Below are 22,044 nucleotides of genomic sequence, written 5' to 3'. Positions count from 1 at the left end.
CTCCCCTTACCGAACTAGTACCGGCCTTTATCATCATGGACGTCATGTCAAAACACGCCTAGTTGATGGTAGGGCTGCACAGTGGCCACAGTTCATGTGCACATATGTCACAATAGAGTCCTCCTTGGTCGAGCAAAATCGGGACCAACAGAGGTGGCACTATTGCAAATCTGGCTTGTCTTTAAGCTATAAAATTCAGTCTTCGATGTATGGACGTTTTTGAATTTCCGAGTCAAGTGTTTGCATTAAAACAGGTCTATTGGTAGAGTGATATTACAACCCTCTTCACAATTTGAGAAAAACCCGGAGTCTCTGGGCGCCCTCTACGCTCGCAGCCAAGATGGGCAACAGCAGCCGGCGAGGGACACTCTTAAATCGAACTGTTCGTGAATCATTAGCGCTCGGCTATGGACGCAGGTGTGGGAAGACATAGTAATCACTACTTTGGTTGAACTCATTACTAGTTTCCCTCAAATCTGTGAAGCTTTGTATTAGTATTTGGTCTCCCTAAATAAAGAATAACTAAGGGGTAGTAGAAAAGGAGACTTACCCGATATATCTTCTGCTTGATCTCTCCTTTAATCTTCTCACCAGTCGCTCTCTCGTGTACTGGTCGGAAGCCTTTCTAGTATGTCCCGAGAGTGTTGGCTGACCAGACACCGCGAACTATCCCTCCTCCCTTGCCTCGACGTTAATTGAGCAACCAGTCGAAGGACGTGTGAATGATACGGCGCGAGGTGTCCCTCATGGTTTGTTCGAGATCCTTGTGTATGTATATACAATATCTAGAAGCTAGTTAGATTAATCTAATATAGGGGCGACTGCGGATAGGTAGAAGCATGCAACACTTACTAAGAAAATATCTCTTCAATGAAGTCCAGGAGGGGGCTATTATCGCTATAATCCTCTGCCATGTATAAAAATAAATATATTAATAGCGTAGGCTTTTGTTTCCCTGCTCTAACGAACTTCCTCTTTCTTTCTTCGGATAGTGTTCGTAGACGCCAACATCGAGAAGAATCTTGGCGCTGGCAAGTGCCCATTGCCATATTTCGAGGCCGTGAAGGCGAATGTGGATTATATGACTGCAACAGGGCTTGCAGTCAATAGTGTGCTCTCTAGGGAAGAGGTTGGTATTGTTATGAAGCTGCTTGCGGAGCCCAGGGAGCAAGCTACGACTGCCGCGGAGCAAAGGGATACCCGGGTGATCCTCCGGTTCTTGCCGTGAAGAAACACTTTGAGAAGAAGATTCTTGGTAACCTCCCGATCAGTGTTATCAGAACCAATACGCCGAGGGATTTCCAGAGGTTGTATGATGCTGGAGTTACACTGGGGAATGGGACTGAGGAGGGGAGAGAGAAGTCTCGGGAATTCCTTGTAAGTTTCGCTATGGATGATCAGAAGAACCAAGAGGAGATTCTCACCTTACCAACTGTTAATCATTATGTTAGAGCGACGAGAGGGCATAATGGTGCAGGTGGTGCAGCCTGACCTCATTCATTGCTGAGAAGGTACGATGGGTTCTGGATCGTGTAGGATGATGTGGAAAGGGAACGTTTCATGAAAGAAATTTCGAATCTCTAGAATTATAGGTTGTCTATAATATCTTCCATGTATATTTGGATATTTTTCTGAATCAATTCTACCTCTATCGTCATGTCTGACTGGGTCATCGTCGGCCTAGCAGCCACGTGACTACGGGTTGACAATTTCCCGAACTCTTTTCTCCACACCCATCTCTACCTCCTTCGCCCCAACATCATAAAATCTTAATATCTCTGCTTTGAAGATGGCAACCACTCTTATAACTCCCACAGCCACACCACCAGACCCCTCACAGAGCTTCAAAATCTCACAACTCACCAACCCCGAAGAAGTCCTGACTCACCTCCCCCAACTTTGTCAAATATTGCAAGACTGTGTCGATGAAGGCTCTTCTATTGGTTTCCTGTCTCCACTATCGATTGAGAATGCAGAGATATACTGGAAACAGGTCTCCGAGCTCATAACGAAAGGGAATCTTCACCTCTTCATCCTGACTTCTGAGCCCTCGTTCCAGAACAACGTTTCATCTCCTGTTGAGTCACCTTCAACATCGGCAACACAGCCAACACTATTTGGAACAGTACAACTTGTTACGATACCCAAAGTCACGCACTTCCATCGGGCCGAGGTCATCAAACTGCTCGTCTCACCATCAGCACGACGGCTAGGTATCGCGAGGAAATTAATGAAGCATGTTGAGGATTTTGCGAGAGGTACAGGGAGGGATATGCTGACACTTGATACGGCGACAGAGAGTCCTGCTGTGGCGATGTATAGAAGGCTGGGCTGGGAGGAGTGGGGGACGTGTAAGGACTATGCATCGTGGCCCGATGGAAGCAGGTGTGATGCTACTTTCTTCAGGGGGGAGTTGTGAATGGGAATCTTTAAAGTTGCAAGATAGAAGAGTGGAGAAGGATCAAGAAATTTCTCAGGTGTGGGTAGACGTCTCCCTCAATGCGTCTCGAGCAGCAAGCTACTCAATCCACATGCCCACGACTCCAACTCCAATCCGAGCTCAACCCTACGTTTAGAGAGAGCAATAAATTTCAACGGCGCCTGCCTGAACAAAACATCCGCATTCATAGTACAAAGCACAAAACTCCAAACGCAGTCTATACCTCCCAATGGCCTGACCCCGCTGCCTGCGGCTCCTCTCTGAAGGTTTTATCAAACGGGACTCTAAGCGGAGTTCTTGAGACTTGGAAATACTCAAATAAGTCAAGAGTTCAGGGACTGGCGTTTGGTGCCCAAGGGAAGAATTTGCATTCTGCTGATCTGAGTGGTGATGGGGGTTGGACTCATGAGATGGGCAGTGATGGGGAGGTGCCTGCTGTTGCTACGCTCCCGATGTAGACACGGCGGCGGCGAAGACTCAGGTCAATTCCTATTCTTTGATTCCAACTGGTAGGTTACAGTCTTTCCAGAATGGAGAAGGTAGATTGGTGCTGATAATAAGGTTCAAGGGGCGAATACGATAAAGTACTGGTCCGCCGAAGTGATGCTCCCTCAGCTGAAAAGTATCTATGGGTCACAGCACGAGTAAAAACGAAAAGCAACCTAATTAAATATATTTCTTACTTTAGGTTAAATGACACTGGTGCTATTCAACGGAAGCTGTTTATGGTTCATGTGGCTGCTGTTTCTCCTTCCTCATTCGATGATCAGTACGTTGCTTTGGCGGACACAGGGCATGTACAGAATTGGCAGATGAAGAATGGGACCCTTTTGTACAAGAATCCAGCGACTTACTGCAATATACATGCCTCATTCTCATCTCCGCTTAAATGTTTCTCAAACAGTAAACACTCGCTTCGCCACCCCCTATTTCCTCAACCTCGGAAACAACGCGAACGCATTCTCGTACGTAATTTTCTTCCCAACCTGCTCACTACTATGCCCCTCCAACTGCTCAGTATAATATTTAATCGCCTCGTTCGGCGAATTTGGAAAATCACTACCAAACAGCACATGTCCCTTCTTCGCAAACTTGAGCAACAAATCCAGCACTCCCGAATTCGAAGACAGCACTGTATCAAAGTAAAACAATTTAGCCAATTCAATGATCTCGCTCGTAATTTTGTTGACAACAAAAGGCGTATGAGGTAGCATTCCTGCGACGCGGTCGTTGAGATATGGGAGTGTGCCGCCAGCATGCGAGAGGATGATTTCGCAATCCTGGGCTAGGGAGAGTATGTCGGAGAGGAGCATGTCGATTGCTGTACGGCCGGTCTCGTGCGGACACTCGAACATGGGTTGTGGGAGGTGGCCAATCAGTGTGTCAAATGATTAGATTAGATTAGATTAATGGCCATTAATCTAATCTAATCACGAAATATACTCATTAATCATATTCTATTCACGTATTAATTAGATTAATCATGATTAATCTGATTAATCCGATTAATACACACGTGATCCTACACGTGACCGTGCTAGCCTAATCTGGTAACGCTCCTGCCCGCTCTAGCTCTAGCGCTACACTAATCAGGGGCGGTAACGCTTAGTAAGCGACCCGAAGCTAAATTAAAAAAGGGGGAATGTAGGAGAATAACTAGTTTATTATTATTAAAAGCTAGTATATAGCTACTATTATATAAGCCCTAGCTTAGTTTAACTAGGGCTACCTGATAGGTGCCTTAGTTATTTAATACTTAGTAAGTAAACCGTGATTTACTATAGTCACGTGACAGATTAATCAGATTAATTATTCTAATCTAATCAAAAAAAATCCGAATTACATTAATCATAATCTAATCACATTAATTGATTAATTGATTGATTAATTTGATTAATGTGATTAATCCTTTGACACACTGTGGCCAATTATGAGGTGGGTGTCGACGGGGTGGGTTGGTAGGGTGGATGAAAACTACGGCTTTGTGGCGATTCGGCTCTTGCCAGATGGGACGAAAGTATTCATGCGTTAGATAGTGGTTGTCATCTCCGTAGCGGGCAAAGAGGATAATGTTGTCTGCTTTCAAGGTATCAAGAGCGTATGCTATTTCTTCCAGGGTTTCTTTTGTGTCGAGTAGGTTGGGCAGAAAGGCGGAGAATTCGTACGAGGTAGGATGTTGGTCGGGAAGAGACGCCGCGGCCTTATTGCACCGGCATGCAAGTGCGCTGCTTTGGGGTCCTTCTCAATGCATGCCCTCATGGTTGTCATTGTGAGAGACGCCAATGCTTCTCGACAGTTCTTGATCTGCTCAGAATGTCCATTGTGGCACAAACCAGCCTGGTGGGTCTCCGCCAGCACGCTGAAGAGCTGTTTTCTGTCAGCTTATGAGTTGGAAAGATCTGTCTTTGAACTTACCTTCTGTAAACTTCCGGGTAGAAGTGGTGACGGACGCGGTTTTGTTAGACATGAGTAGGTCTTGATAGGCGATCAGATAAGAAGTCGATACTATCGTTTTGAAAATTCGTGTTTAAATAAACCCTGCTTTTTGACAAGAATTAGAAGGATATATCTCTGTGCCTTCTACTTCAACCGATCGCTCACAGCCTCCATCGATGCCGATGCAAGCGGCGACGAAGTGGTGAATGATCTCCTCCAGCACTCGGTTCAGCGTCCGATCCGTCCGGGCCGTCCTCGGTATCCAACGGTCCGGGTTTTCAGCAGAGACATGACTCCTCCAGTGAACTCTGAGTGGTGGGGATGTTGGTTGGAAATCTTGTTTGGCGATCATTCAAGAAACCTCCCTAACAAACATCGCTGGATTCGCCACCTTAATACTACCTGATTGCTTAAATATATTCTAGTCCAACCACGAATATTCTGATTCGCGAAGGGCGCCCTTCGCGAATAGAACCTGCCAGTCAAGAAGGAGTACGCTAATGTGAGGCCATTCGCGAAGGGCCTATGCCAGTCGGAATGCCTTTACTATCCTACTTAGTCTAATTAGTACGTAAACCACGAAGTGGCAGTAAAGCGTTCCTAATACTTTCCATCTCCCATATTGATTGCAAGCTTGATTTTTCCATCCCTTGCTATTTTCCTGGCGTTACTGTCCAGTTTTGCATACCAAATACACTTCACTATGTCGTTAGTTTAGCCTGAAGGGGGTGCTTCTCTTTTAGTTACATTAGAGCCAGCTGAGAGTAGCCTCATATTCGCCATTGGCATATGCTACTCAGGAATAGACTAGATTTCTTTACTAGAGAAGCAGATGCTATTCGTGAATAGCATATGCCAACCGGGAATAATAGAGCATTCTTAATTGGCATATGCCCCTCGCGAAGGGGTCCATTCCTAACTGGACTAGAACAAATATAACGCTATACCACCAGTACCACCGTGTCGGTATCAACAAGACCGATACCGAGGCATTGCTTCCTTATCCACCGAAAATCTTCAATCCAGCGATCAACAGAAGACTTGCCAATTCCAATCTTCCAGGTGCTTGGCATTTCACTTCCTCAGACTTTCGGGAGAGTAGGCTTTTCTTTCACTCCAATTTCGGAACAGCTTGAACTTTTCAAGGCCGCGTCACCATATATCCCTGACACATACTTCCTAGGCTACCTAGAACTTCTAAAGTTGTGTTGTTAATTGATATCTCTACTCTTCTCATCATGCGTGAATCGTACAATGTACATATATACACTTCACACCTTTTGCCCTCCATTTTCATCTACAGGAAATTAATCCCCACCCCAAACTGCAGCCCCTTCCTACCCTCCTCTCCCCTCCTCATCACAAGCGGCAAGCTAAAGTTCAACTCAAATCTAGCCACCGGATGTGCGTACACAATACCCACTCCAGCCGCCATACTGGGTATTCCCTCACCTAGCTGTGCAACCGTGCTATAAACGCTGTCGCTCGTGGTCTTCTTATCCTTGAAAGCCAACAACCTTCCTGCATTTGCGAAAAGCTGGAAGCGGAGAGGGGTATCTTTTCCAATTCTCGGGAACGGAATTAAAAGGTTTGCAGATCCCGCAGCGTAGACATCGCCTCCCACAGCATCGGGTCCGTCCCGAGGCCCTAGACCGGAAATCTTGAAACCACGAACATCTGTGGGTCCACCAAGCTGGAATCGGTCGTTGATCCGACTATGCTTCGTTTCTGATCCAAAACCCACAGCAAGAGGATATAACATTCCGGCTCTTAGACCCGCCGTGAAGCTCACCCCACTATCGCCTTTGATTCCAGGGATGGGAATCGGTACCGCGCCAGAAGTTTCCACTTCACTCTTCCAGAATGCAACATCTCCCTGTAACGGGCCCCAACCAGCAATCTCTGAGACCGTTTTTAGAAAATAGCCACGGTTGGGCAGAAGTGGGTGGTTTCTTCGATCTGCAAGCCAGGTATGTGTAATGCTGCTCTTCACTGTGTCTCCCGCATCATGCCGAACAGTCGGTGATGCATTTCCTTCTAATCCAGTGATCTGTCTCCAAACGCCGGTATATCCTACTTGATGCCTCGTTCCCGATTTCGTCGCCCAGCTAAATTTTGCGCCTGCTCCTTTCAGCACTTCTTCGTGACTTGCCCAAGGTTTCAGCGTGCTGCTGGCCAGCACATCGATCGTTGCTCTTGTATCTGGATCACTAAGGACTGGGGCGTCGAATGTTGCCTGGTATGCTGATCTTGTACGAGTTCCAGCCGATGCATTTAGAGTGAGCGATTCCGCGCCTCCGAAGATGTTCCGCCATGTAAGGTTTCCGTATGCTGAGCCCTCCACATTGCCTAGATCTGTGCCGGTTTTCAAGGATATCCGGCCGCGCTCTCGAGCTTGGAGAAAGATGTCGATGTCGGTAACTGTGGAGTTAGGGTCGGTAGGAGAGGGACGGTCGATGAAGGTGTGGATTCCGGGGTGGTAGATATCTGGGACCGTTAGATGGAGCTGGCCTGGTAGGAAGCGGGGGAAGTACCAAATCTTTGGAGCTTGCTTGCTACGCTGCCAACTTCGTTCAATGCCTCTGTTAATGTGTATGGTCTATCTCTATTCGCACTGAGGAGGGGATTGATGAGTCGGTCGAGGAATGAACGCCGAGTGTGGGCGCCACCAATAAATCGGATGGAGGAGATGGTGACTGGGAGTGTTGAATTGATGCCAATCTGCTGCTTTTAGCACAACTTTGTTTCTAAAAGAAGAAAACATACCAGCTCCGCCAGTCTCTGCTGCGCTTTTGCATCGTGAGCAGCCTCTCGTTCAGCAAGCTCTTTCGCTTTCTCTTCCACCTTCTTCGGATCGACTTTACGGAGACTCTCGAAGAGCTGTACGTGTAGAAATTAGCCATTGATCTCCCGTCAGCCCGGATATCCTAATTATGAAATAATGAGACTCACCTCGTCTCCGGAATCCACGGGATCGGCCATGGTGAGCTCGTTGTCATCGATCTCGTGAATCTGTCGAGCGGCTTCCCAAATGGGCTGAGAAATTCGCTGATGCCTGATGAGCTTTTAAGGCTGCCACTTTTATCGTGGCTCAGCCTTTGGGGCTTGACCGAATCATCGACCAAGGACATTCAATTTCCTACAAGTCCACAGCGCACGACAGCAAAATCTTCAATCTCGGGGCCTCTTTTCTTCGTACATTCATTCAATATCTTCCTGTACTCTGTCGACGACTTCGCGCGCCGCAACCACGCCACAACCACGATCTCTACATCAAACACTTCGATAATCATTGTAGCCTTGGCCACGACTTCACGATGGCTAGTCGAGCTGCCAACAAGCGGGTACGTTCTTCTGGCCCCTAAAGAACGAAGAAGATACTGACAGGAAGCAGTTAACCCGCGAATACAAAACCATCTCCGAGAATCCGCCACCATACATCATCGCCCACCCCTCTGAGTCCAACATCCTCGAGTGCGTCCTCCCTCTTCTGCCCCCTCCCTCAAGCCAACTAACACTTCTTCCCTAGATGGCACTACATCCTCACCGGACCCCCAGACACTCCATACCACAACGGCCAATACTGGGGCACCCTGATCTTCCCTCCAAACTACCCCTTTGCTCCCCCCGCAATCCGAATGCACACCCCCTCCGGCCGTTTCCAGCCCTCAACCCGACTCTGCCTCTCAATCTCCGACTTCCACCCCAAGTCCTTCAACCCTGCATGGGAAGTCTCCACGATCCTAATCGGCCTGCTCTCCTTCATGACGAGCGAAGAGATGACGACCGGATCCGTCGGTGCTTCCGAGGCCGAGCGAAAGTGGGCTGCTGGTCGAACAAGGTGGTGGAACTCGACGGGTGGGGGCAGCTATAAGGATGGCAAGACGGTGCAGAAGGGGAATGTGAAGGCTGGGGATGGAGGCGCGAAGTTTAGGGCTGAGTGGCCGGAACTCGACAAGGAGAATTGGAAGTGGATGAAGGAGAACAGGATTGACTCGGCGACGGGGAATGTTATACAAGAAGCTGGGGCGAGTGGGCAGAACTGTACACCAGGAATGGCGTTGAGGCGGCCAAGTGGGAGTCAGGCAGTTGTTGGGGCTGTGGTCGAAGGGGGAAGAGCCGTGGGTGAGGAGGGCAGGGGCTGGATTCGGAGGAATAAGTTATTGGTTGCGGGTGCGGTGGTCTTCACGTATGTGTTGATTGCGAGGTTACTTGGTGATGGGAAGGGTGTTGGATCGTGAAGGGGAAGCGGAGTACTTTATGGGGGAGCGACTTCGAGCCGGGAACGGACCACGTTTTATTGGGATGGGTTCTGGACTCGAGTAATTGAATAATCTGGAATCAGGGGAAGATCACATTGAGGGATGGCAGGCAATACCTCATTGTATGAATAGCGTCTTCTTTCACCTCTTGTGTAGGGTAAGCATGGCGTCTGGCAGGGAGACAAAGGCATAGAAATACGAGATTCAATTCTGACTTCCTCGTCTTGACGATATTATTGCATTCTGTCACTACCTGTAATCTCAAAAAGCGGGTGCTGCAAACCCTTCATCACCTCACTGGCTTCTGTACCTGGCGGATAGTTCAACGATCACCTCGACCACAATCGGCCAATGAATTGGCGCCTTCAACTCCCCCACCCAATCCACAATCTCATGGCGACATTGGATCGGCGCAGCTCCTTCGGACTTGAACTCTCTACCTGAGGCCGGCATCCCTTCTGCTCAATTGGGTCTTCGACAAGGGGTTGGCTTGAGTAAAGGTATTATGGGCACGTAGTCACACGCCCTTTCTGGAGTAGTGAAGGTGAGAACTACTTTCCGTTTTGTCGAAGGCAAGAACCTTATCTCGTCCTTCCAGGGTGCTGACAACATCTTCATGGGTCGCGCGGAACGATGCGGAGTAAGCTGGCATTGCCCCAACACGGCGCGGATGGAGAGCTTTACCGAACGGTTTGCGCCTGAGCCTGAGATCCTCGAGACCGAAGGCCCCAGCTGCCCTGATTTTTTGGCTTGATGTTCGCTGCTTTACTGTCGCTCCCGGTCGAGTGAGAGCTTTCGTCGGTTGCAGGCACGTTGTTCTTCGCCGTTGATGCTTTTTGGAGATTCTGCGAATTGACACTGGCGTCGTAATCGGTCAGGGCCTTTCTCGCGGCAGTTAATGACTTCTTAGCCGCGGCCAGATCACTTTCGGTTTTTGTAGTGTCCTCCCCGTCTCTGACCTCCTGATTCTTTTGTTCTTGCAAATCGTTGACCCGCTCGTCGGCGTTGTGCACCTGTTTCTTGAGCTCCGTTTTCACGGAGTCTAATCGCGCCGTTAGCATTGAGACTGACGACCAGTAAACATGGAATCTGTCACACCTTCTGGCTTGCCCTGGTTGACTGCTGATCTTCCAATATTGCCAGGGCCCCTGGCCATCAAGTTCGGCACATCGAGTAACTGGTGCTCTCGAATGGAACGGGCACCAATGATAAGATCATAGTGCTGATATGGGGATATGAGGAACCGCATGTCACGGAAAACCCGTGTGCTCTTCTTGTGATACCACGTCAGGTAAATTGCGGCCACTGGAATGAATTTGTGGTCAGTGATGCCGATGGCGCCTTTCTCTTCCTCTTTGGTCAGCTGCTTAAAGGTTGCTTCGGGCAGCTGGAGGACGTTGAGGACGAATTCCCGAGACACGATATTCCCTTGGTGGTTGCCAGTATCGATGGTACATTTTCCTTCCTTGGGGACCTGCTGCTTATTGCTATCCTTTCTGCTGGACAACACGTACACCGGCAGAATCCAGGGTGAGTCGGTTTCGTCTACAGACATCTGTGCGGGTGAAAGTTAGCCAAGGTCTGTAGATCAAAATTTGCGCCCATTAAAGTCGGCCTACCTTCTTGTTCTCAGGCTCCTCAATTCTCACGATGGGCTCCTTCCGCGCTGCCACGTTGATGCAGAACAGTCCAAGTAGGTGCTCGAACCAAGTATACCTCGGGGCGTAGACTTTTGTCGTGGTTTTGTTATAGGGTTCGTCGGTGTCTGGGCCATAATAGCTGGCTAGCTCGGGGTTTTCTTCGACGAGTGTGATTCGCGATCTGCTGGATCCGACCGACGGAGTGACCGAAGCCGAGCGGCGACGTGCAGAAGGCGAATTCGCGCCATCTGCAGAACTCACAGACAAAAAACCGTTGCGTACTATAGGAATGTGAGCCAAGAGTCGTTGTCAAGTGTTGCAGACATTAATGAGAGGCAAGCCATACCATTTGCTGCTGGTGGACTCGACATGATGGCGCGTGTTGTGGCAAAGTTTCTGCGTTTTCACAGGTACACGTAGTGCTGCAAGTAATAGCTGAGGAGTGATTGATTTGATAGGAGCCACAGTTTCGGGCAGGATGGCCTCTCTTATACGGTGCCTTGCACTGGGATGGACCGCCAGCAGTATGAGCCTCGCTAGAGGCCTGCGCGAAGCATTGTCATCTCTGGGGGCTGCGCAAATCGAGCAGATCATCTCCCCTCACTTTTAAGCCGCATGGGAGCCATTTTCCCGCCTTAGGGTTGCACGAATGGCCGGCTTACTAGGAGATGCCAGGGTGAAACCTAGATCTCTTGATCATGCTCTCCCCCGGTGAGCGAAAAGGTCCATGGGCGCTTATCCCGTAATTGCTTTTCTTCAGGCAGTCGACGAGGCTCCGCGAGGCAATTGCCCAAGGTGCCACTGTCTCTCCTCTTGTGGCAATGTTTGAAGCGAAGATGGTTGCTCAGCTGTGGCGGTGTGATGGGTTGGTCAGCGGCGACGACACTTCGAGCGCTCGTGAATGGCTCACAACTCGGCAAGCCGACGGTGACGAGGTGGTGTTGTGTGGAGTGGAATGATGCAGATGTCAACACCATCCCCCCTTGAGGAATGGTTCCCAGATGAAGACCCCTATTCCTACGCGCCGACGCCCATATTATCGGTGCACGGTGTGCGAGGCGCACCAAGCGTGGCGTGACTTTGGGGTCTGCCCGTATAGATAGTCTGCGGGATCCTTCGAGGTCTTTCCTCCCCATCATCGCTCAAGCGTCGTTCTGAATATATTTTCACTCAGGCTCGACAAAAGCTGCTGGCAAGTTCCGCAGCAAGCCAAGCCGCTTTGGATGTTTGCTAATTGTTCGACTGAGGGTGAGCGGGGCAGGGGTGAGAGAGAGGCTGAGAGCATCGCGCGGTGAAGTATCATCATATTGGCATTTGGGCCGCAGAGAAGAGAATGATTGAGGTAGTCGAGGGACAGCGCTCTATTCATGTAGTCGCAGATCAGGCTGCCGCCTGCAAGCCATTAATCAGTCCCGTCAGGCATCCCAGATGCCTTGCAGGATTGGAACCTCTCCCATCACCGGTTCCCTCATACTTGCATGGGGGCTGCATTGCCCTACATGAGCTCTTCCCAATCTGCGTAGATGGGACGCAATGCCAGCGCATTCTCACTCGATTTCCCTCGCAATCATGTACTACGATTCTTTCCCCAGGGCTTGCTTCCCCGGGTCTCTTCGGTGAAACTTCCTCGGTCGACCGGTATTCCACAACCTGAATCTAATACAAAACTATCACCAGTTTGCCACCAAGCCTAATTCATACCGTACTGCACAGCAAGACCAACGGAAGCTACGCCGCCCTTCTGTTCCAGGACCATCCACTGATGGGGCCCCCCGGTCGCACCGCCACCATGCGTTCGAGGGGGGAAATTGAGATGCACAACGCCGCCGATTCGACAATCGCTACGATTTCTCGGTCGCACAACAATTACTTTTTGAATCGGCGCACCTATATACTAGGCCTCTGCGCTCTGCTGCGCAAGCAGGACCGGAGGGAATACCAGAGAATTAGTTTGCGAGACGGTACATGGCAATGGGCGAGATGGAGATTTATCACACTGCTTCACCACCATCAAGCACACCATCAAGCAACAACTGATCCCCCCCTTGAGTTCTGAGATGCTTTCTTCAACATGGCTGTGCAGAGCTAGTGCGGAAGGGAGCCAGTCGGTCAGCCGCCCCAGCGAATGGAATGGCCGGGCCATCACGAGGCGAACGGGTGATCTTTCACTTTCATGCAGCCACCTTCTGCTTCGCCTGAGAGCCTGAGGAGTGTGAGCTGTCTCCGCATCTGCTGGGTCGCCAGGCCAATGACTGTTCGAAGCACTGAAGTAGTGGACCTCAAGGCTCGACAACACTGGACGGAGTTGCAGATAAGGCTTCTCTGAGGCTGCGGCTCAAGGTTGCACCACGAGAGAGTCTGGAGCTGCGCCCCTTACACGACTTACCTTCTTATAGCTGAGGCTACTTGGAATTCCACTCTGGAGAGCGCTCTCTGTAAAGTTATCCCAATCCATTAGACGATTTTCATCCAACCAAACAACGAAGATCACCTGAGGAATCGCTTTGAAATGACGCTGAATCTCAATTTGCCACCAAACAACTCTCAGAGCCCCACTTTATCATCATCCGAAACAGAAATAGCATCGGCTCCGTCCACCGCTGGCCGGATTCCACCTGATGAGTATACTCACGGAGAGTTCGAAAACCAGCCCGACGTTGAGAACGATCTCAATCGCCCCGTGCAAGGGTACCCTGAATTGGCCAAGCTGATTGTGGACTACCCCGACTTTGAAGCGTTTCAATCCTTCAAAGATCTGAGTATCAAAAGCCTGCTTTACCACCAAGCCGAGCTAGATAAGCTGAGAAAAGACCTCCATAAGCTGGAATGGAGAGACTTCCAGAATGAACCATTTCCCGACGCAAAAAAGTGTTGTGTGAGAGCAAGCACCATATTACTTGGCAAGGATTCAGAAAATGTGAATGCTAGAAAGCAGTATAACCTAATTAAGAGAATACGAGAGGTTTTGAAGGAATACCGTGCGTAAATGACACGCTCCAACTCGGTCATTCTGCTAACCGTTATGACAGATGAGGAACTGCTCCGATATTCACAGATCACAGCCCTGCCAGAAGCTGACAGTTTCAACGTGAATAGTCTCCGCACCTGGCTGAGCAAACGCGACTTAGAAGAACAAATTCAAGGGCCGGGCTCAAAGAGCTGGGAAGCTCTGGACAGTGAAGCCACTCCACAGCGAAATTCTCTCTGGTCCAGAACCTGGGGAATTATTCGCAGCCCATTCTGGACGCCAACGCCAGAGAAGTCCAAATTTGATCTCGTCGTTCCTCGTGCTGGCACCAAAGTAGATGGCCTTGCTCGATGGGTTGCCAACGAGTTCGTACCGTATTACCAGTACTTGAAGGATCGCAAGGAGAATCTAAAACAGGCTTCAGTTGATGAAGAGAGTGGAACCGATAAAGTGAAGGAGAAGGAACGCTGTGCTTCTTCGACCAAGGGAAATAGAACTTTTGGAGTCTTCCCAAGTTTTAAGCTCAAGAGCTCAGCACAGAAAGCAGCAGACCCCGAGAAGCCGACTATAACCTCATACAGAGAAGGTCCCATGCTACGCTTCACCTCCTTCATAGCCACCATCGTAGCCTGCCTTCTTCCTACCGTTGCAATCGCAGTTCTCGCTCAACTGCATACTATAGGAGAGCTACTTGGCATCATTGCCGTGTTCACCGCTGTTTTTGCCGGTGGGCTAATGATGCTTGTGGATTCGGGGACGTCGAGAGTCGAAATCTTCACTGCAACTGCTGCGTAAGTATATTCCCCAGGCTGTCGATATAAGGGTCTAACGATCAACTAGATTCTCTGCGGTGATGGTCGTCTTTGTTCAGAACCAGAATGGTGGGGCAAATACTTCAGGTGGCACTTCGCTGGCTCTGAATGGAACGCATGTCTAGGTTCCCAAATTCTCGATTGTCGATAATGGAAAACGCGGATTGAGGGTCATGGAGGGCATAGTCTTTAACGAACGATTTTATTCTATTGCTTTCTCTACTTAGTGGTCTTTGTTTCACTCATGAGTATCCTGAACTGAATCGGCAGATTGGCCTAAATAGCCGCAAAATTGCCGATGAATATCATGGGCTGATCTCGAAACCTAATAAATAACCTCCTCGGTCTCAAATAAGCTTAAGGTTGGAAAGAGAGCTCACGAGATCTAAAGGTTTCGGGGTGGACTATTCATTATCCATCTTTTCCGAACACAACGTTGCGTAAGTTCACAGAAGTGACGGCTCACTGTCTTTGTGCAGATCTTTGCAATGAGGTACGATAGAAGTGTTCAATGACGTCGAGTAAAAGTCAGCTGCCAGCGTGAAGGCCAGACTTTGGTGCTCACTTAGACAGGCTTACTCGAAGCACAGTACTTAGAGAAGGGTGGAGAATATGTCAATCACGACATCTCGGGGTATTTAATTGGTTCGACCCGGACCGCAGCAACCGGAGTAAAAATAGACAATCCTCATAGGTCGTCCCAGGGACCCTTGTGGCTGGCAAGTGCTGAAGCGAGTCCTAATTCCGAGCCTGACAGGCGGCGCCATCCCTTTTTTAGCGGCCACGTCGCTTACCTCTCGGCTCCGCTTCTCCCGGTCAAACCTCGAAACAACCTACAATGTGAAAGGAGTTCATCTCTGACTCCTTTTGCATGAAATGCCAGCCAGACGAACCAGCCAGGGAACGGATGCCAGTGTCAATCAGCACGCGTTTCGCCTGCCGGCGACCGTCAGTGCATCCGGCGACGCTGGAGGGCAGTGCTTACTGACCCACTCCCTTCGTACATGTTTCGACTCAGATTCCTATATCTGGACTGCTCCTTCACCATGGCTACCTTTGCCCTCCGGATGTGTGTCTGTGTCGGTGTTCCCAGAGTCAGTTGTTTGGCTGTACATCATGTTATGTCGTTCGTTTTATGTCATTTTCCTTCTCTCTTTTGGTGCGGCTTCAATATCCGCTGCGAATCAGAACTACATAGGCAACGCAGAAGCAGCTTTCAAAGTCCTCCAAAACTGGTATAATACCAACACCGGCATCTGGAACACTACCGGCTGGTGGAACAGTGCCAACTGCCTGACTGTAATTGGAGACCTCGCTGCTGTCGATCCATCGGTCAAGACACAAGTCAGCGCTGTGTATGCCAACAGCATAGTCGCCGCCCCAAACCTTAACCTAGGCGTTACCAAAATCGTCACTTCAGACTTCAACATTGAAACCTTCTATACCAATTCTCCGCCGGGCGTTGTCAAGAGACAGGTGAACCCAAAGGGATTCCTCAACGACTTCTATGATGATGAAGGCTGGTGGGCGTTGGGATGGATCCAAGCATACGACATCACGGGAACGGCAGAGTACCTCAACACGGCAATCGACATCTTCACTGACATGAAAAACGGCAGCTCCACGCCTTGCAAAGGCGGTATCTGGTGGGACAAAACGGAAACCTATGTAAATGCCATCGCCAACGAACTTTACCTCTCCGTCGCAGCCCACCTCGCCAACCGTGTGGTCCAAAACAAACAGTTCTACCTCTCAATTGCTCAAGATCAGTGGACCTGGTTCCAGCAGAGCGGAATGATCAACTCCAAATCACTTATCAATGACGGCCTTACTGGAGCGTGCAAAAACAACAACGGGACAGTCTGGTCTTACAACCAAGGCGTGGTCCTCGGTGGGCTGGTAGAACTCAATAAAGCGTCACCGAACGCCACTTACATCTCTTCCGCCAAGTCCATCGCAACAGCAGCAATCGAAGCACTCTCTGATTCCAACGGCGTATTGCACGATCCATGCGAGCCAAACTGCGGCGCCGATGGCTCGCAATTCAAGGGCATCTTCATGCGCAACCTTCAAATCCTTCAGGCCGCAAGCCCAGACAATTCTTACCTCAGCTTCATTGCTACGAATGCAGTTAGTATCTGGGCAAAGGATAGGAATACGCAGAACCAACTGAGTGTAGGCTGGGCGGGCCCATTTGTGAATCCCGCGAACGCAAGTACCCAAAGCAGCGCTTTGGATGCGCTGGTTGCAGCTGTGGCGTTCCAGGGCCAGCTTGGGAATGGGATTGCGAGTCGACATCGTCGATAGCAATTATGACATTCGATTTAGTCTGTGACCTTTAATGTGCATTTGTAGAGTTTTAGAATAATGGGCAACAGATTTTGGATACTGTTTGCAGTTTGAGTTGTGATTGAAAGTGGAACTTAAGGCTCGTCCCGTTTCTTGGCTGTCTGATGCGCGGTCCGTCGTTGAGCGGGCAAGGTTTGATCCTGGATAAATGGCCGAGAGTTGGAGGGGTCATGCTGTGAGGGGCGACTATGTCGGCTCCAGTGACTTGGTGCCGGTAACCTCACCGCCAATGAAACATCATGCTTGCAAGGTCCGTCTTTTGAATCATCCCAACATTGGGTCACGGTTTCAAGTCATTCCTGCTGTCATATAATGGAGCTGCCTCGCATGTCTACCAGTTGCCCAATCTTCATTTCCAAAAGGCCACCGATGAAGCTTATCTAGGAGCGTAAAGTTATTGGAACAAAATCTTCTCGCCCTCACTACACCTTTGTATCCATTACGGCGACTCAAAGTGCGAGGACCCGCTTGACAAAGTCTTTGGGCTACAAGCTTTTACTCTGCGATGCTGTAAGAATGCCGTCTCAATCAATTACTCGTCAACTCTGTATGACATTTCCTCGAAACTTCTTTCTCATCAAGTGGACGCCGATTCCTAAGGTGAACACCTCGATCCTTGCCCTATTGACCACCAGACTAGGAGCGAACGCACGCCCAAAACTTCCACCTACCTTTGCATCCCACCAAAAAAGATGTGGATGGACAAGCATCTTCATTGGAACTCTCATCTCAGGAAGTAAAGGCACAAAATGGTGGACTGGTGGATGCATATGCTAATGCTCATGGGCTAATAACCTACGTTAGTCCACCATGGCATGAGATTTCTGACGCACGGAACGTAAAGCCGCCCGATGTGGCTTTCCCAAAGACTTTGCAGCCACACCTGCCGGTTGCTCTCACGAAACAACACTAAAAGGAGACCTATGTAATGCAGGCAAACTCGAAATCTGTTTTTCTCTCTCCGGTGACCCTCTCGTTCCACTGGCAAAATGTCAGCACAAAACCCGATTTCCACATCGACAAGAGAGCTTTTGGGTCAGAGCGATAAGAGTAGTTCGGAGGATAAAATTGAAACTGATGGATCAGCTAGAGCTTTCGAGAGGCTTTGGGTCTTGCGAAGGCTGCCGTCTGCGCTGCGGGTATGAGTAACTCTCGGCTGGCAGTTGATGAATTTGGCATGATATTCTTTGCGCCCATCGAAACGGGAGTCGACGGTTTTGTTTGCCAAGTCACCGATTCCGATATCTTGCTCATTTGTAGAGACGATTTGGCTGCTAACTCGTCAGCGCAACCGCAATTTAGTGTGTTGAGGCGTGGGCCTCTTCCAAACACTTCGACTGAAGGAGAGCGGAATAAATTGTTATTGTGACGAGGTACTAGCGTATACACAAAAACTTGTTTTATTTTACCATGGGCGTGTCCACGCTTCAACGACCTACTTTGGCGTCATGACAAGCATTTTTGTCTGATAATGCAGTCAAACGCATGGAGTGGGTACTGAATACGCCACCAGAACGCCCTTTATTTCCTTCCAGCGAGGCAAGCCGTATGGATTGAAAAAATTCGTTGATAGGTAACTGAAGTTTAAAATGTATTATCGAGGGTTATAATGCTGTCACGTGCTGCGCACAGGCGTATATATAGCTTCTTCACCGCCCTTAGGGCACCATCATTCATACATATTTACACCAAAACATACCACATTCCACTTCCACAGCTTGTCCAGGCCGTGACAAATGTCAAGGTCTGCGAAGCCAAATAAACGATTATACAGTGGTTTATCAGTCGTCTTTAATATCATCATTGCTTTTATTGCCCTCGCTGGTAGAACGAACAGCTGCTTGCTCCCATGCATAAATGGAGCTCTTCTTCTTTCATACTTAGGTTAAGTATCTTCTTCGTGTTACGACCTCTGAATTTTGCCCGCTCGAGATGCGCATACTCTGTGATTAAAGGGCCATAAAGGCTTCTTCCGCTTCAATTCCCAAACTCATTCGTTGAGCAGATTTTATATCCTTAAATGATCACAACAGGCAGTGAATGAACTATTTATGTATTGGTTCTCCCCAGTCAATCCGCCAACCAAGAAAAGTGACGTGTTTGTGCAACCATACTTTTGACCCCGCCCCCTTTTCCTTCTCTTCCTGCTCTCGGGCAGCCGAAACTAGTTAGACCCATTCCACCCCACTTTTTGCATGCCTCTCGGCAATCGGAACATGATCTGTTTGCAGTCATTGCTTCCTCTAATTATAGTAAGAGTGTGGTCACTTATTCTTCCGCGCTTCGACCCCATTCTTCTTTGGCGTTGCGTTACCTCTGCTCGAATCGTCTATGTAAAAGAGCCATCTGTGGAATTCCCCAGTATTCATCGCTAATTGAGAAAAGCAACAAGAATACGACAAGAACGGGAAGCTCTTAGCTCCGTCCAGGCAATCTTAACAGAACAGAGTTAATGAATATCACGTGCAACAATTTGTTCCAAAAGTCCTAGTTAGGCCTAGCGTAGCCCCTTTTCTGGCACAGAATATCTCGCCCCCAGATCTCATCAACTTCATGCCTCAATCACTCAGATCAGTAACATACCGCTGCATCGCTTGCAGTCTACTCCGTAGAACTGACAAGAAGACCTCCGTTCTGGCTTAACCTTAATCTTACCTCAGTCCAGCGCCCCCAACCCCGACTGCTGGGTGGAGACGATGTTCTCAACCTCGAAACGCTCGTATCATAGAGCCCCATTCGCCACCAGAACTAAATTCTCAACGCTTGTATTGTGGGAAATCTCCGCAGCCCATTGTATCAATTCCAGCCTTGCTTCCTTCTGCATAGAGGTCCATGATCCACTCCAACAACTCTGCCACCCAGAGTGGGACGAGACTCCTTTTCAGGAGCGCAGGCAACGACCACAAATTCCCAATTCGTCTTTGAGTCCCGATGTTCCATTTATCTATCGTCTTTGATTTGTTGTCAAAAATGAAGTTTTTGTTAGGCAGTGCTGCCCCACCGCGCGGCATTATCGTGGAGTGTAGTTCTGTAACGTTGACACGCGTCTTCGAGCTGGGGAACCTGGACCTCGCCTCAGAACTCAGGGGACTATTATTTCTTGGCGTTTTCCGGTTCCTTGCATCTTCGAGCGGCTGTTCTCGACCTGCATCTCCTGGAATTCTTTACGCACTCTCATTGATCATTCATGGTTTTGTTCCGTCATTCATTCGTTTGTTTGTTTGGTGCTTCGGCGTTTCGTCCCATTACGAATACTCTCGCTCGCTAATTATTCGCCAAAATACGCCATTCATTGAGACCCCAACCTTCTGATATCCTTTCATTTTCTTGTAAGATGAGAAAGTCCTTTTACTCCTTCTCGGTGGGCATCAACACCCTCACTTTCCCATGGCTCCGCATTAATTTCGTTCTAGTCCGATGACGAGCACCTGAGCCTGGCCCCTAGAGAACATCTACAACACCCTCCACCTTCATACACCATGGACGACAGCTATAGATTGTCGATGCCGCAATTGACAACGCAATCGGCTACTTCAAAAGCCGTCCCGGGATATGTAATGAGAGACGACGAACGATATCCAACGCCCGTAGAAGAGGATCCCGGATTGCACCCATATACCCCACCATTCTCTCCAGCCACAGCTTTCTCACGCGATACCTTATCTCCATCAACAGTATCTCCCATTAGCAGGAATTTGACCGCCGTCACCACTCCGGGCTCACCTCTTCAGAAATTAGAAGTCGAAGGAAATCGAAAAAATCGATCATCCCGTCAACAATGCTGCGGGGTACGGCGTCGAATATTCATTGCCCTGGTTGTTGGATTGGTATTACTAGTTATCGTTGGAATTGTAGTGGGAGTCGTCGTTGCACTAAAGATCAAAGAAGCATCGGAGGATACGACACGACTGCCAGCCCTTACCTCCTCTGGCCTGTTCATTGGAACGAATTACACAAATTGGAACTCCCAAATCGCCTACACAAACACGACCTCAGGTAAAGTCACGTTCAGACTCAACAGCGGAGCAGCCAATTTTACAGCCGCCCAAACAATGGATCTGACCATAGTGCCTTCAATAAATGCACCGATGTCCATGGTCAGCATGCTTGGAACAGATGGCAATATTTACATCAACCTCTTTTACATCTATGATTCGAAAATCGTTCTCGCCAATGTGAGCTGTGATCCGACAACTGTTCCCACGGCCTGCACAACAATATATAACGACGCCATATCTGATGGCCTCTCGTTCCCAGTCTATGAGTACTCGGGTCTGGCTGCCCTCTACCTTGGGACCCGGGATCTCGGTTTCCGAGTCTTCTATCACAATTCGGACCGCTACATAACGCAACTCTCGATGGACGGACGAGGAATGTGGGACCACGGAGCAACGGTTTCTGGGAAGGCGCCGAGTGGAAGTAGTATCTCTGCTGCCCAAGTTGGAAATACTTCTTCGCTCACTTTGTTTTATGTTGACGATAAGAGTAAGGATCTCTACTATATCTCATATAACAAGACATGGGAAGCTGGTAAACCATCCACACTCTACACTTTACAGTACCACTTAGACTAACAAAGGAATCTAGCTAATCCCGTGGTTACCTCGGAGGGGTCGAAATGGAGCTCTCTGACCGATTTCTCTACCTGTTGGCAACCGTCAAGTGATACATTGTACGCCTTTTTCACGGGATCCGACAAGTCGATATACCAAGTAGCGGCGACCAATGCTTCAAATTCTGGTCCACTGGAATGGTCAAGCACAAGTCATGATTTATCATGGGTGCCAAGTGATTCTATGAGAGCAGGGATTGGGGCTGTCGCCTGGGGACAGGATCAAGTGAGATTTTTCAGGCTGGTTGCTGGGAAACTGGCGCAGAGTGCAATGAGTAACGGGGTCTGGAGTGCAAAATATATTTGAGAAATGAGGAGTATTGCGCACAATGATTATATGAGGCTGGGTTTGGAGTTACCATATGGATTTGTTATAATTACGTACATAATGTTATTAAAATGAGCCGGGTGCGTTCAAATTTCCTGGGAAAATGCATACCTTCCTCATCTCGAAGAACCTAAATTCTACGAAGCGGCTCTGTACAAGTTTGCAGCAGGCTTGCTCTGCTTGCAAACATGGATCTG

At 49.0% G+C, this 22,044-nt stretch overlaps 9 protein-coding genes across 9 annotated transcripts; 6 read left to right on the top strand and 3 right to left on the bottom strand.

Annotated features, from left to right (window-relative positions):
* Positions 1-1,081: 1,081 nt before the first annotated feature.
* Positions 1,082-2,576, top strand: K444DRAFT_629562 (acyl-CoA N-acyltransferase; the record flags this gene model as incomplete). The annotated part of the gene is made up of 4 exons (XM_024883071.1): positions 1,082-1,129; positions 1,165-1,377; positions 1,790-2,351; positions 2,407-2,576. The coding sequence occupies 4 exons, from the start codon at positions 1,082-1,084 to the stop codon at positions 2,574-2,576; spliced, it is 993 nt and encodes a 330-aa protein (XP_024737043.1).
* Positions 2,577-3,358: 782 nt separating this feature from the next.
* On the bottom strand, positions 3,359-4,907 carry K444DRAFT_722036 (uncharacterized protein; the record flags this gene model as incomplete). Its single annotated transcript, XM_024888543.1, has 3 exons — positions 3,359-3,786; positions 4,356-4,678; positions 4,856-4,907. The coding sequence occupies 3 exons, from the start codon at positions 4,905-4,907 to the stop codon at positions 3,367-3,369; spliced, it is 795 nt and encodes a 264-aa protein (XP_024737042.1). The 3' UTR covers positions 3,359-3,366.
* A 916-nt stretch (positions 4,908-5,823) lies between these two features.
* On the bottom strand, positions 5,824-7,858 carry K444DRAFT_663361 (mitochondrial outer membrane protein-like protein; the record flags this gene model as incomplete). Its single annotated transcript, XM_024886821.1, has 4 exons — positions 5,824-7,363; positions 7,411-7,597; positions 7,643-7,756; positions 7,829-7,858. The coding sequence occupies 4 exons, from the start codon at positions 7,856-7,858 to the stop codon at positions 6,174-6,176; spliced, it is 1,521 nt and encodes a 506-aa protein (XP_024737041.1). The 3' UTR covers positions 5,824-6,173.
* Positions 7,859-8,193: 335 nt separating this feature from the next.
* On the top strand, positions 8,194-9,117 carry K444DRAFT_528824 (putative ubiquitin-conjugating enzyme E2; the record flags this gene model as incomplete). The annotated part of the gene is made up of 3 exons (XM_024874757.1): positions 8,194-8,220; positions 8,271-8,350; positions 8,406-9,117. 3 exons carry the CDS (start codon positions 8,194-8,196, stop codon positions 9,115-9,117), a joined length of 819 nt encoding a protein of 272 aa, XP_024737040.1.
* A 701-nt stretch (positions 9,118-9,818) lies between these two features.
* Positions 9,819-11,149, bottom strand: K444DRAFT_629558 (uncharacterized protein; the record flags this gene model as incomplete). The annotated part of the gene is made up of 4 exons (XM_024883070.1): positions 9,819-10,180; positions 10,210-10,693; positions 10,758-11,059; positions 11,125-11,149. 4 exons carry the CDS (start codon positions 11,147-11,149, stop codon positions 9,819-9,821), a joined length of 1,173 nt encoding a protein of 390 aa, XP_024737039.1.
* A 965-nt stretch (positions 11,150-12,114) lies between these two features.
* K444DRAFT_397865 (uncharacterized protein) lies at positions 12,115-13,061 on the top strand. Its single transcript, XM_024872495.1, has 2 exons — positions 12,115-12,394; positions 12,456-13,061. The coding sequence occupies exons 1-2, from the start codon at positions 12,312-12,314 to the stop codon at positions 12,832-12,834; spliced, it is 462 nt and encodes a 153-aa protein (XP_024737038.1). The 5' UTR covers positions 12,115-12,311; the 3' UTR covers positions 12,835-13,061.
* A 226-nt stretch (positions 13,062-13,287) lies between these two features.
* Positions 13,288-14,683, top strand: K444DRAFT_528674 (uncharacterized protein; the record flags this gene model as incomplete). Its single annotated transcript, XM_024874744.1, has 3 exons — positions 13,288-13,756; positions 13,808-14,537; positions 14,587-14,683. The coding sequence occupies 3 exons, from the start codon at positions 13,288-13,290 to the stop codon at positions 14,681-14,683; spliced, it is 1,296 nt and encodes a 431-aa protein (XP_024737037.1).
* Positions 14,684-15,407: 724 nt separating this feature from the next.
* On the top strand, positions 15,408-17,268 carry K444DRAFT_612768 (glycoside hydrolase family 76 protein). Its single transcript, XM_024880206.1, has one exon. It carries the CDS (start codon positions 15,435-15,437, stop codon positions 16,863-16,865), a length of 1,431 nt encoding a protein of 476 aa, XP_024737036.1. The 5' UTR covers positions 15,408-15,434; the 3' UTR covers positions 16,866-17,268.
* A 2,785-nt stretch (positions 17,269-20,053) lies between these two features.
* K444DRAFT_397690 (uncharacterized protein) lies at positions 20,054-21,870 on the top strand. Its single transcript, XM_024872494.1, has 3 exons — positions 20,054-20,268; positions 20,321-21,437; positions 21,495-21,870. The coding sequence occupies exons 1-3, from the start codon at positions 20,242-20,244 to the stop codon at positions 21,824-21,826; spliced, it is 1,476 nt and encodes a 491-aa protein (XP_024737035.1). The 5' UTR covers positions 20,054-20,241; the 3' UTR covers positions 21,827-21,870.
* The last annotated feature ends 174 nt before the right edge of the window (positions 21,871-22,044 follow it).

Source organism: Hyaloscypha bicolor (genome assembly GCF_002865645.1).
Source record: "Hyaloscypha bicolor E unplaced genomic scaffold K444scaffold_61, whole genome shotgun sequence".
In the NCBI taxonomy this organism is placed as follows: domain Eukaryota; kingdom Fungi; phylum Ascomycota; class Leotiomycetes; order Helotiales; family Hyaloscyphaceae; genus Hyaloscypha; species Hyaloscypha bicolor.
This window is presented reverse-complemented; position numbering and strand designations above follow the sequence as displayed.